This window comes from Pygocentrus nattereri, chromosome 21, assembly GCF_015220715.1.
Source record: "Pygocentrus nattereri isolate fPygNat1 chromosome 21, fPygNat1.pri, whole genome shotgun sequence".
NCBI classification, from domain to species: Eukaryota; Metazoa; Chordata; class Actinopteri; order Characiformes; family Serrasalmidae; genus Pygocentrus; species Pygocentrus nattereri.
Window position 1 is genome coordinate 5,415,574 of NC_051231.1, and position 14,427 is coordinate 5,430,000.

The following is a 14,427-nucleotide window of genomic DNA, read 5'->3' on the forward strand; positions in this document are numbered from 1 at the left end:
CTCAAGCTATCTCTAAAAGCTGAATGAGGAGGTAAAATTTCCAAAATGGAAAATAGTCTGTTCAATGTATCTGCATGTTCTGTGAGGAGCAAATGATATCTTAGTTACTTGAAGACATTCAGCCCATTGCATCATATCCAGTGTGTATAGTTTAACTCTCTACTGCACGCACTATGAGAGCAATGTTAAAAAATGCATAAAATTATCTTTGATTTATTTTTTCAGACCTGATTATTAAATTCAAAAACATAAAGAAATTCATAATAATAATGTGTGCTGGGGTCCATTTGGAATATGTTGCCTTGAGGTAACAGTGTGACTTCGGGTAGAAAAGGTACACAGCCGTGTTTTCCCCGGAAATGGCAAGACATGGCTTGTGACTGGCTAAATCCAATCCACTGTCGCACAATGTTGCTTCTAGGCAACAAACATATTTCTGCAAATTTTCATAACAAAAAAAATGCATACTGAATGTAAAAAAGTAAATAAATGAGTCCACTAAGAGATAGTGTCTCTAAGTACATGCCTTTTTTTAACTTGCTCAAACTCTTTATTGTTAACCCTTTATTGTCAACCCTAACATTGTCTTTAAATATGCATAATGTAACTGTAGAGTGAGGAAAATGAGTTTGTTGCCCTGAGGCAACATTGTGCAATAGAGGGTTAATGTGAAAACACTTTTTTGTTGCCTTTGGTGTGTAATAGCTTTTAGGCTGTGTTCACAAACATTTTGATATGTTTCAGAAAAAGCATTGATGCACGTTTCTAGTTTGTTGTGGATGAACATCGATGTGAGCGGGAAACTAATTCAAACATGAAAGCTTGCAAGCGTAAATTGCACTTTTTCATAAAAGGAAGCAAAAAGGATGTGAGACCTTCAATCAAACCAATCTCTGTTCATACCACTGTGATTTCTATGGAGCTGCCTTGTATGGTTCGGGTTGTGATTTGACGGCAGCAAATCATTTCTCCACCTTTTCTTTTTTTAAAATCAAAGTTACTGACTGACTGAAGGCCTGTCCACCGTCGTATTCAGTCAGCTGGCGCAAGGATATGTCAGAGGAAACTCCCTCAGATGTTCAACTTTGGTGAATCTTTAACGGACAATGGAGCATGTTTTTCCTGCGCTGTCGTGTGTTGGTATCTGCTGGCATCAGAAGAATTTTTTACGATTACTAAAGTTAGGGTGATGTTTCTCACTGGTGGCTGATTGAATGCCATTGCAACCAATAAGAAAATGCTAAGCTGTGACAAAATTCTGATTGTATCTAAAATTTTGGACCAAATTTAAGGTGATGTGGTCAGAATGTGGCCAGTTTCATTTTTTTTTTTTATCATTTAATTTCTTTATAGTTTTTTTATTTGTTTTGTACCCAATGTGAAAAAGCTAGCTACTCTTTACGTTGGGTGACATGTAATGAATGGACATAAACTGTTCCAAAATTACTTGAAATTAAATCTTGTTACGTTTAAGTTGAGATGTTACTTGTTTTCTTTCCATGAAATAACCATTTCTGAGAAGCATGCACGTTTACAGTATTAATGGACTTTACTGGCCATGTGCTGAAATTCATGTCCATTGCTATGTCCACTTTTACCTTGGGTGTCCTTCAAGTTAGCAGATAGTGACCAAGCGTAAAAGGAGGGCATGTGGGTGTGGCAGCCATGTCTGTGTGTGTGTGTTAGGAGGGCGTGGGTGTCAGGGGGCCGTGTCCTATGAGCCAGAGCGATGAATGCTGACAGCCGCTGCTCTGTGTGGGTCGTTCACACCCCACTGCTCATGCTAGCCATAAAACACACATGCTGGCCGCTCAAGAGACGGTGTGTGTTCATGTGGGAATGAGTGGAGATAGTCACCTGCTCTTTCCTCCTGCCTCTGAGTGTGTGTGTTTTCCAGTGCATTCAAGCCCACCGATTTCCATCACACAGAGTGTTTTATGAAGGATCAGCACCATTGGTCATGCAACTCTGTTCCTGGTGCACTGGGATAAAACCCAAACGCTTTCCACAACGAGTTCTGCTGGCGGCTTTCGAATAAAGCTTTCCCTCCTCCCCTCCCTGTGTCCGCTCAGCAGACCAGATATGAGTGGACAGTGTCCCTAACTGACCAGCTGAGTGACACACCAGGTGCGAGAGTTGTGTTTACACAATATATAGGTGGGGCATCATGGATTTGCTGGGGATGTAGTTGCAAAGGACTAAGTGCACAAATGTTTCAACACGGCAGTCAATAATGTACTGTCTTAATATGGGACCACCGCTCTCACGCTAATCAGTTGATTTTTTTAACATTACTCAATGAATTACATGGTTACCTAATTAATTAATATATATAATATATATAAGAAATAGTAAAACACTTTTCATCAAATTCAGATCAGAATAATTTTCTCTTTTACTTACAAAACATGGTGTGAATTAACAGTTTAGGTTCTCAAATGAAACAACAATATGCAATAATTCAAAGCATTTTTGTTGGATTAGGCTTAGGGATAGGTTGAGGTTAAGGTTAGGGTTAATAAGTCATAAGTCAGAATTCTACATACCAGACTGTGTTTTTTTCCTGTATTGTTTGCTGTGTTTGTTGTTCATGCAAAAAAAAAAGAAAATCAACAAATATCTGGAATGTCTCCAAGTGAAAAAAGAGGCTATACTCCTCAAAAAAATACAGAAATGGTAACATTGGGTAGGCTACTTTTCATAAGCACTAGCCATGTTTGCATGCTGCCTAATAATCTGTTAATAATCCGACTAATAGTAATATCGTAATAAAATACAGCCATATAAACCCCTCAATCAGGACAGACTAGTCAGATTGAGGCCATTCAGAATACAATTTCTATCTGCTTGAATGAGGTGGGCAGTCCTGTAAATAACCTGTTAAATATAAGAATAAGAATCTGATTACATTCCCACTCGAAAAGTTTAAGTACATTCTGAACGTGTGTCGCGTCACAGTGATTTTATACCGTTCAACAGCAGAAACTGGTCTAGAGGAGACGAGGTTTACGCTCTGATATTTAAAATACGGCGGTGGGACGGACGTCCAGCTTATGTGTCTCAGAACACAAACGTCTTCCTCTCGGGCCTTTATTAATAAGGACGTTTTCCTGAGTCTGACATCATTTTAAAGCAATTAAAAACACAAGCACTGCTCACTGCTGCTCATCTCATTCTGACTGGACTCACGTGATGCTCATTGTCATGGTAACGTCTACAGTAAATGATTCTCTGTTTACATATAATTTTGGCTCTGATTACTTGTAGTGAGCATGTAATCAGAGATTTTCCATGAGGTTGTTGAGTAGAGTGAACATAAACACTTCAGTCTTAACCTATAATCAAAACGTATTTTACCGGATTGGCAAATTTTCCTTGCATGCAAGGAAAAACTTCATTCAGATGCTGGACCTTCATGAATGCTTTCATACACAGCTCAGCTTGATCAGCTTTTGGAGATGCTAGCACCACATATAATGCAGCAGAGCACCAACTAATCCGTATGATAAAGTACACATATACAAATATGTCTAAATAAAATATGATGTGTAGACGAATGTTTTAATTAATCAATCACTTCTTTGGATTTGATTTCTTTGAAGATTTCTTTGGATTGTTATGTTTAAAAATTGCTATATTGAAATAACAAGTTACTTATCTTGTTATGTCAAAATAACAATCCAGAACATTATAGCAACAGCTCATGGCATCTGCTGTAAGAACAGCTTTCATTTCAAAACAAGCTCTGCGACAACGGCTATGTTTTCTGCCATTTTTGTGGTGCTGTTTTTGTTTTTATACTAACACTGTTTGCTACACTGCTTGCTATCCAGCGTAGACCAGAGGAGGATGGGATCCCCTTCTGAGTCTTGGCTCCTTTCAAGGTTTTTTCCTCTTGCTCTTAGGGAGTTTGCTCCTTAGGGAGGCTTGGACCCGGATGTTTCAGTAAAGCTGCTTTGTGACAGCATCTGTTGTGAAAAGCATCACTTTGCTTGTTTGCTTGATGTTTTATTCTTTCATGTCGTTTGTGCGTGGAGAATTTTGGGTATGCGACGGCCTGGAAGGATACATCTGATGCGTCTTTGAAATCACTCAGTACGTAGGCTGCATTTCTGTATACGAAGGATCCTTCACTTTGGATCGGCCTGATATGACAAAGCGGCCGAGAAATGCAGCCTAAGCTTTGGACAGCAGCTAGAATTTACTAGAATGTTTGTGGCCTAACGCTAGCTAACAACTTGTTCCCCACAAGCCGCCTGTGGTAAACTAGACTTGCCTAGCTTTGTTTTTCTACCTCTGTCTGTCTCCATCTTTTTGCCAGTGGTCTCAGAACCTTATCTACTATCGGTTAGAGGTGGAAGAAGCAGGCGGCAGACTTTGAAACTGAGGCTATAACTAGAGCAGAACGTGTCCAGCCATGACACATATGAAAATGATTTCTCTCTCTTCTCTCTCTCTCTCTCTCTCTCTCTCTCTCTCTCATCTCACAGCGTGGCCTGCGTTTGTGTAGCGGAAGATTAAGTAGCTCTGAAGGTCCCATGTTTACAAATACGCAAGCGAGAAGCAGGCCAAAGCTGGCCGAATTGCTGCGGAATACAAATAGTTTTTATATCAGCCCCCGAGGCCCAGCCCAGAGAAAATGTGTTTGCCATCCTTTCGCTTATGCCAATGAAATATGAAGCTTCACTTTCAGACTCCCCGACCCACCCTCCCCCAAACCCTCTTCCCTGAAACTCAAATCAGCCAGGAACCTGTTCGAGTTGTTGTCCTCCTCATGCACACACACAGACACACAGACAAACAGGTACACACTCTCGTTCTTTCTACCCACTCCTCCGTGTTGCCTCTACACCTCCTCTCGGCCTACTTTCCTCCACTTTCCCAGGTTCTTTTTTCACTGTGGTGCTCCTATCCAATCCCTTCTCCTCTCAGGTGGAGCTGAGGGAATATTAGCCGGCAGACAGATCATTTAGGGGTCAGGCCCGTGAATGCTTTAATTGTGATTTATGGGCTCACGACCGCCGAGTTTGGGACTAGCTTTTTCTAATTGATCATCCAAAGCTCCACGGAGCGAGAGGGGGCTGGCACCACTCCTGCTCTTTCCCAAAGTACAGCATGTAGGCTGCTCTCTGACTTCTGAATCAAAAAAAGTAAGACAGAGCAGTTAGTGGTGGTACCTTGCTTCAATGCAGGTTAGTCCACCTGAGTTTTGTGAGACAAACTTTTGAAATCCTTTGTTTGTTTTTTTTTATATAACTTTAGATATCACTTCATATGGTGATGACCTGTGTCTTGCTATTGCTACCCAGGCCAGGAGAAGGAGTCTAGCTGTTCACTTGCAACAGTTAAAATGTTGAAATTATGGAAAGAAAAGGTACTTACTTGTGCAAATGTACTTGTTTTATGTTCTGTCTGCATGATAAGTACTTTGGTATACCTTAAAATAAGCCCTTTGTTTTCTTTAAAGCTTAAATGACTATTTAGATTGAGCTTTAGCAACAATTCTATAATAATATAATAATTAGCAATACATAGAATGATGTATTGGACATCATGGAAGCACCAGCTGGCCAAATGACTATGGCTTTTATTTTATATAGCAGAATGATTAGGATCTCTGAACTTCCTTGTGTCTAACCTCAAAAGGATGTGCCGTTTCCTTGGCTCCTGTCCCATTTCCTGTGCTAATGGCCTCTTGTCACCCATAAGTAATCTCACCTACCAGCTTCTCATGCAAGTTCATGTGTATTATTCATGCTGTGCCAGGTTATATGAGGTTAGACCATGTGTGATGGGCAAGTGTTCTAGACTGTAAATGAAGGACATTGACATAGAAGGACTGTGCCATGCAAGTTCCCAAAGGTTTTCATCTTCGGGAACCATCTTGAGTCCCTAATGCACTGTCCATTAACTGAAGCCTGCAGATGACCCTCCTCTGTGTCCCCTGAGAAAAGTCCTACAGTCTGCGCCAAACTGTCCCAGGAGAGTTAGCATGGTTGAATGGGTAATGGTCTCATAAAATCACAAGGCCCCATGTCAAAGCAGGGAGGAAGAGCAGAATATCTGTCCTGCTTCATCAGCATTCTCCTCTAACACCCCCCTCAGGTGTTAGCAGAGCAGCAGCACACTCAGCAAGGCTCCGGCTAGCTGCTTCCTCTCGTGCGGCCCATATCATATGTTTTAGTCTGTTTTTGAACAGTCATAATTCATTTTTACCTGACCATTTTCCAACCTCTCTTTATCCTTTAGAATTCAACAGGTTGTTTTTGCTATACTGCCTTTAAGACTGATATATATAATAATGCTCTGATTGGCTGCTCTTTATTGTGCTTCATTCAAAAAGCAGTCCAGGCTGACATGTATGGAACAAACTGCTATGACTGGACTGAAATCCTTAGAGGTAAAAAAAAAAAATTCCAGTTCTATCGGCTGTGTAGAATCTTTGGAAAGCTGATCCGATTGCTTCCCAACAGCCAGGAACAGGAACAGCACAACATTTTCCCCACAAGAGCACTGCTACTGTCTGTCTGCAGTAAAACAATTCTGCGTCACTACAGTGCAAACAGGCAGCTGAGCTGCGGTCAGTCGATTGAAGTGCTATGGGTTGTAAATGTGTTCATGGTTGTGAGTCACAACAGTGATGATATTAAAATAGAGCTTAGTGTTCTTGTGTCACATTTGCTGCTGACTCTACTCCTCAACAACAGAGGTCTCGCTCTTCTGAATACAGAATTTTGTGACACACCTCTTCCCATCAGTGGCCATTTAGATCTATCCAGGCATAGGTTCAGTGCAAGGTCTTTTCTTGTTAAAAATGAGAGGTCAGCTCATAGTAATGACATAGTAATGATTACATGGCTTTTCTTGAGTTGACTAAGCTTGAGGATACCAGAGTCCACGTATCTCAAACTTGGGTCACAACTTCCTCTTGGGTATACACTTATGGATGGCTATGGCATCACTGGGGCTCAAACTCACAACCTCCTGTTGGAGTGGCAGTTTAGTCCACTGCACCACTCGGGAACACATGAAGCAACTTCAATGTTGTGTCTACAAATGTTTAATACACTGGAGAAAATATTTGATTTAACGTTAAAGTATGGCACAGTCTGTTGTGGTGCAACTGTCTAATAATTCATTAGTTTGAATCCCAGCAATTCCACAGCTGTCCATATCTGGAAGCTCAAGAGGAAATTATGCCAGATGGGACTGTGTGATAGAAGGAGCATCAGCTAGTGATGAACTTGTTTATGTAACTCAGATGCAGACCCAGAAACAGTAGCTGGAACTTTTGAGTTGTGTGAACTCTGGTCTCCTCAAGTTGAGTCACCTCAAGAAAAGCCATGTAATCAGTTGCTATATCATTTTAAGTTGAGCAGACTTCTTGTTTTTTTGAGTTTTGTATTTTCTTGGTTATGATCTGTAGTTTTGGTATTTTGGTTTTGAGACTTGGATTGTGTTCATGGAAATTTTTTTCTGAATTTAGAACGCCTCAGTAAACCTCCACCTGCTCCATGGTAGGTTCATTTTCACATCTTGAGCTTAGTTTTCATATATTGAATTATTTATTCATAATTTTCCAGATTTAGCCATACATGAAGCCCTCCAGACTGACCGCTGATATACAGCCACTGATATACAGCATCCCTCAGCAGGGAGATTAGACACCAGCTTCCTCTGGCACTCATGAAGGAGGTGGAGGTTGTGTTTATCTGAAATGATCAGATAAGAATGAGCTGCTCTTGACAGATTGAAGAGTTTTTCAGCTCAAGCTTTTCTTAGAAACATATGGCTAAGATCGGCAAGATGGAATCTCTGTATGATCACTTGAATGTATGTGTCTGGCTGGCCCCAAGCCATTGCTCTCTCTCTACCTCTCTACCTCTCTCTTTCTCTCTCTCTCTCTCTCTCTCTCTCTCTCCCTCTCTCTGTCTCTCTTTTTCTCTCTTCCCCCCCACCCTCGCCCCCTCTCTGTCTCTTTTTCTCTTTCTCTTCCCCCCTCTCTCTCCCTCCCTCCCTCCCTCCCTCTCTCTCTTTCTCTTTTTCTCTCTCCCTCTCTCTGTCTCTCTTTTTCTCTCTTTCTCTCCCCCCTCTCTCTCTCTCTCCCTCTCTCCCTCTGTCTCTGTCTTTTTCTCTCACTCTCTCTTACCCTATGTCTCTCTCTTCCTTTCTTTCTCTTTCTCCCTCTCCCCCTCTCTCTCTCCAGGTACTGATATTCGGTTCCTTTGTATTATTATACCAGTGCATTGTGTAAATAATAACCTATAAAAAAAACAGGAGCATCAGCAAACGCCAGAGGAGTTTACTGTCTTCATTCTGAGTGATGTCACACCACTCCCTCACCACTAAAGAGAGAGAGGGAGAAAGAGGGAAAAAGACAAAAAGGGATAGAAAAAGAGAAATTGAGAAAGGGGCAGGGGAGCAGGGAAGAGAGGATGAGAAAGGGAGAGGGCATAGAATGGGAGAAGAGAAAGGGAGAAAGAGCAAAAAAAAAAGAGGAGAGGACAAGACAGAGAATGGGATATATATAGAGAGAGGACCAGAGAGAGAGAAAGGGGGAGAGAGGGACAGAAAAAAGTGAGAGAGAGAGAGAGTGAAAAAGAGAAAGGATGGGATATGAAGTGAGAAAATGAGAAAGGGAAAGGAAGAGAGAGAGAGAGAGAGAGAGAGAGAGAGAGAGAGAGAGAGATAGTAAAAAAGTAAAAAAGAGAAAATTAAATATAAGGAGAGTAAAGGACAGGGAGAGAGACAGAAAGAGAGGAGAGGGAGAAAGAGAGAGGAAAACAGAAAGAAAGAAAGAAAGAAAGAAAGAAAGGGGTAAAAAGAGAGGAAGAGAGACAGAGAGAAAGAGAGGCAGAGAAAAAGAGAGATACGGAGAGATAGGAAGAGAGAGAGAGAGAGAAATAGAGAGAGAGAGGTAAAGAGAGAGTTTAAGCTGATAAAAGCTGCTGATTGAAGCTGGTTTGGAGGAATTCGATTGCGCTTAATGTCTTTGGCCCTCTGCCCGGCTCTGCCGATGGGCTGCCATTAACATCCACGGACAGCATGTCTTCACTCAGGTGCAGACGTGACCAGCACATGCGCACACACCCACGCACACACATACACACACATGAACATGCACAGACAGTTTCCTCCGGCCTGACTTGTCTCCATCAGTTTATGTAGAGATGTGTCTGTTTTAATCAGCATCAGCTAGCCATCCTAACGTCCTGCCCACTGGCCCGTGTGTCCAGCTTTCAGGTGTGGTTCGTCTCCCTGCTGACCTCAGCTCATTTCCTCTAGTCCAGGATCTCTGCCTGTCTGCTGGGGCACTGATCATGTGATAGTTATGGATAAGGTGTGGTTTGAGGGCATCTTTGCATTTTGGATGCTTTTAACCCTCAGAGATGCTCTGTATGTCCAAAAGAAGACACCTGCTCATTTATCATTTGTTGCTGTGAGAATTTGATTGCATTTAGCCTCAAGAGCATTAGTGAGGTCAGTTGTATGATTAGTTCTAGATCATAAACGCCACTCCTACTCATCTCAAAGGTATTGAATGGAGCTCCATCACTCCTGAGAACATAGTTTCACTGCTCCATAGCCCAGTGTTGAGGCCTTTATAGCCCAATAGTTGACGCTTGACATTGGGCATGGTGACCTTATGTTTGTGTGAGGCTACTTGCACCTTCAAGCAGCTGAGTTCATTCACTAGACAAGACGTCTGGATTCTTGTCACATGTGACACATAATGTGCAAATCAGCTGACATCCACCGACCAACTACAGTCAGTGTGTTTACATGCACTTAACAATCTGATAACTGCAAAAAATCAGATATTGTCAGTAATTCGAGCAGCGTGTTTACATGCACTTGAGTAATCAGATAATGGTAAACTCTGGGTCAACATGGGTCAGACAGTAATCAGATTTCTGCTGTACAACCGGCCAGTAAACTCACAGAAGAAGACGTGATGTAAACATAATGTAAACTTCATTCTGCAGCTTTATTTAAAAAAAAAAGTTGCACCACTTTACCTGAAAATATGAACATACATCATCTAGAAGATGAAGAATATTCAAATCCATTATTTTGCTGCAATGCTGCTTACTTATTTCCGGTACAGCAGTCTGTTCTTGCACATGTGCAGACTGAGAAATCTGAAAGAAATCAGAGTAAGAGTTACATGCACTGAGAAATCTGATTACTGAGCTGAAATCCAGCCTCTTTATCAGATTTCTTAATCGGATTTCTAGGTTGGAGTGTGGTGTTTACATGACCATTTGACTAACAAGATAACTGCAGAAGTCGAATTATGATTGGATTACTTAGTGTTTACAAAAAGATGGTCATGACCACATTTCCACTCCAGCGTTTAAGAGCATTTACTGTTAAACTGTGTTGATCAGCAGAGCTTTATTACACTGCAAAGGAGGATTATTTTATTTTTACCTACAAGTATGGTTCTGCTGTGGCGCCGCAACAGGACAGTAAAAGGGCTGCATGCGGCTCCGGATGCTCATGTTCCCGACCCCTGAGTTAGACAGAGGCAAGAGCATTTAAAGTCTACTAAAAGAAAAGTGACCATAAGAATAGCGCCGTGATGCGGCCTCAGTGTGCACGCATATTCACATACTTTCTCAGCTGGAGCAGGTTTACATCCTTCAGAATGTTTGGGTATTCTCTCTTAGCCACTAAACATCCATTTTACTGCACCTTTTAAACCCTGTGCCTCACAAGTGAGCAGTTAGTGGACGGGGTTGTGTGCCGTTGAGGTAATAACCTGCAGTCTTGAAGTTGACCAGTAAATTCAGCCGCGTTGTGGGCACATGTTGTGATAACATCAAAGCACTTTTTATCTCATACTTATGTCTGGCCCCAAAAGCCGTGTTTCACTGCACATTTTGAAAAAACACAGGAACGGAATCAAATGGGAGCCAAAGGAAAATTGGTTTCTAATTCATGTTCATTTTACATGGAGCCATCATAATTAGAGTGCATGATGGATTTGTCCTCACCTAGAAGAATAAAGGATTTGTTCAAATGTCACTGGCTTTACCAATGTTAACAAAGACAGAGGAGATCACTGTCAAGTACATTGAGGTCCTGCTGGTACCAATTTTGAACACAGGGCAAAACCCATAGAACTGAAATCTTCTGTACTGGACAGGAAACAGCACAGTTCCAGTTTTCTGAGGCCAGAGGTGCCTCTTTGGGTGAGGAAAGCACCCATAGTGTACCTCAACACTGTTAGCGTAGTTCTTCATCACTTAAGTCAAACTTGAGACATTCAACATTAGAAACCACAGATTTTAGCCATTAGCTCGAACACATGAATGATGCCCTGCTGAAAGGCACCTTGGCTGTTGTGTGTATGTGTGTGTGTGTGTGTGTGTGTGTGTGTGTGTGTGTGTGCGCGTGTGTGTGCGCATGTGTGTGCGCGTGTGTGAGCACGTTACTGAGCGTAGGAGCCGCTCTCAGACACCACGCTGAGGCTGATCTAATCGTGTGAATGTAATTAGGCTTTAATTGCCCAGCGTGTGAGACTCTGGCATCTGTCTGGAGCGCAGACGGCAAATAATGGCCTCAGACACTGTCATTTCTTAATCACACTGTTACCAAACACACCACACACACCACACACAGCTGAGAGAGGGTTTGGGACACACTTTGTGGTACTCTGTCAGAGACCTGTTGAGCACTTATGTGTCTTCGTGCAGGTTCTGTATGAGCTGTGGTCGGAATGAAAGAGTGAATGTTGTGTTGACAGAACTTAGTTCTGTAGCAGTCTGTCTGAGACACTATACTCCAGCTCACTCTCTCACTCTAAACTGCTTTTCTTTTTCTCTTTTTCAGGGTTTTTTTTTTTTTCATTTCTTTCTTTCTTTTTTTCTTTCTTTTTCTTTTTTCTGTTTATTTTCTTTAGTTACAGTTTTTCCTTCATTTCTGTATATATTGTTTTGTTTTTCTGCTCTAAAGAACGTTTTTGCCTTCTTTCTTAATTATGGATATCATTTTTGATGTAAGAAATCCTTCATTCACACGTATAAAGAGCTGCCACTAGAACCCCAATGAACGTATGTTAAAGGCTTCTCTCTCAGTTACGAACAGCTTTTACAGACACTTTTAAACAACTGAGCCTCTGTAAGCCAGTGAGAGAGTTTTCACTCAAGTATCTTTTTCAGTTTAGCTTTTTCTTGTGTTTAACCCCTTAGTCCCAGGTTATTACATACTAAGGCTTATTATTCAGTAACTACAGAGACTTAAGTGCAAACTGGCTGAGCAGTTTTTAGGTTATAGAAGTATGTAATGAAACTTTGGGCCTGTCACTGAGCTCTGGACATTTAAGGGCTTAACCCGTGTGTGGTGTTGATGTGTTTGTTACTCAGTGGTCTGGTGGACAAACCACATTATTGTTTAAATCAATACAGACATAACAATTTATATAAAAATACCAGATGTTTAAAATGTCACAAGTGGCCTGCATAGGGTTCTCCTTTAGCAGCTGTAGCCAGTCAGCAGCCTGTCCATGTTGTCCACCCTCTCTCACACACATATACAAACACATACATACACACACAGACCAACAGCAGTCCATGTAGGAGGAGAACAGAGTGAAGCACACAGCGCCTCCACACTGTTAGCCCCTGCAGGTTCAGCCCAACACCACATGTGTAATATAAATGTGGGGGGTGAACAGAGTGAATACACTGAAAATGGGTGATTTTATATGTCCCTTACAGAAAATGAGCAAAGGCCAAGAATCTGAGGTTAAAATAATAATGAATCACATCATGTTTTATTTTGGTAAACACTGAAAATGGGTCCCACAGACACCACACAAGGGTTAAATCAAAGCTATTCTTTTTCCACCCATGTGTATATATTAAGGTACTTCTAAACAAATAGTCAAAAACACTATTTTTATTTTTTTAGTAATTAAATGTAGCATAAAAATGTTAAATATGTTTTTAAACCATTTAAAACCTGCCTGTATTTATTTGTACATTGTTTTGGCTTTTTGGCCTTCAGCTCACCACAAACTATGTATTTACTATGCATTCTAGCCCACAATACAAAAAGGTTGGGCACACCTGGTTAGAGGCAATCACACTCATTATACAAGAGGCAGATCAAACAGTAACAAATGTTGTTGCGTCTAGTTAAAACCAAGTTGTGTAAAAATATATATTTATATTCTGCTACTATATTGTGGGACTTCCCATAGACCTGTAGCAAAGTCCATCAAGAAAGAATTGGTTAAAAAAAATAAAAATGGTTATTTAGCGATAGATAGATAGATAGATAGATAGATAGATAGATAGATAGATAGATAGATAGATAGATAGATAGATAGATAGATAGATAGATAGATAGATAGATAGATATTAGTAGACACAGTCTGAAGTCTAACGTCTGTATTTTTGTCTTGTTCTTATCTCTGTCCTTTCTTGTTATTTTATGTAACCACAGTGGAAATGTATGCGTTTAAGAGTTTTAATTCCCTGCTATTTTAATGTCTAATGACTGCTATACAGTGTTACATGCATTTTGATTAACAGATTCAATCAATGAATTAACCTAACATGTAACTACATTTAATGTGGTAATTCCAAATCATTTCCTTTGGTCCATTCATCATCAAGTGTTCACACATTGTAAAGGGCAAACAGCATTTTCAAGTGGTGTAAAAAAAAAACTTAAAAAGCTCTTAGAAAAAAACTGAAACTGAGCTAGGTTATGCCAGTGACAGTATGTATGTGTTTTGACAATAAAAATGTAAGTCTGTTGTGTCGGTAGTCAGATCCATATCTCAGAAATAAATCTTCAACATGGGCTAGATTTAATCTCCAATAGAACAGGCCCAGCTCCAGGACAGCGGGCCTATACTTACCTACACTTAGTTTCTTAATGTTCAGAGACTTCGTAATAACGATGTGTGTGTTTCGTCCACAGTGTCTCTACGGGTGCTATGTCCACTCCTCCATCATCCCCACCTTCCACCGCAGGTGTTACTGGCTGCTCCAGGTAAGTGTCCATCTGTGCTTTAAGGAAAAGATCATTTTACACCACAGCACAATACCCAGCACAGTGCGCCAAATAGAGTCATGCAACACCCAGGACCACGTGCTTTACACTACATAGAGAGCTACACTACTCCTAGCATTACACTGAACCCAGGACCACACTACACCCTGCATTACACTACACTCAGAACTACACTACTCCTAGCATTACACTGAACCCAGGACCACACCACACTACACCCTGCATGACACTACACTCAGAACTACACTACTCCTAGTGTTACACTACACCCAGTGTTAAACTACACCCAGTATTACAGTACACGCATCACTACACTACACCCAGTATTACAGTACACCCATCACTACACTACACCCATTATTACAGTACACCCATCACTACACTACACCCAGTATT

The 14,427-nt window shown here is 41.1% G+C and overlaps 1 protein-coding gene across 10 annotated transcripts in view; it reads left to right on the forward strand.

Annotated features, from left to right (window-relative positions):
* Positions 1-14,427, forward strand: part of LOC108441428 (calmodulin-binding transcription activator 1-like) — a 435,952-nt gene that overhangs the window by 342,339 nt on the left and 79,186 nt on the right. For all 10 annotated transcript variants that reach the window (XM_037532064.1, XM_037532059.1, XM_037532066.1 and 7 more), the window contains one exon: positions 13,939-14,010. In XM_037532064.1, the coding sequence (XP_037387961.1) occupies positions 13,939-14,010 (72 nt within the window). The remainder of the gene's footprint in view (positions 1-13,938; positions 14,011-14,427) is intronic.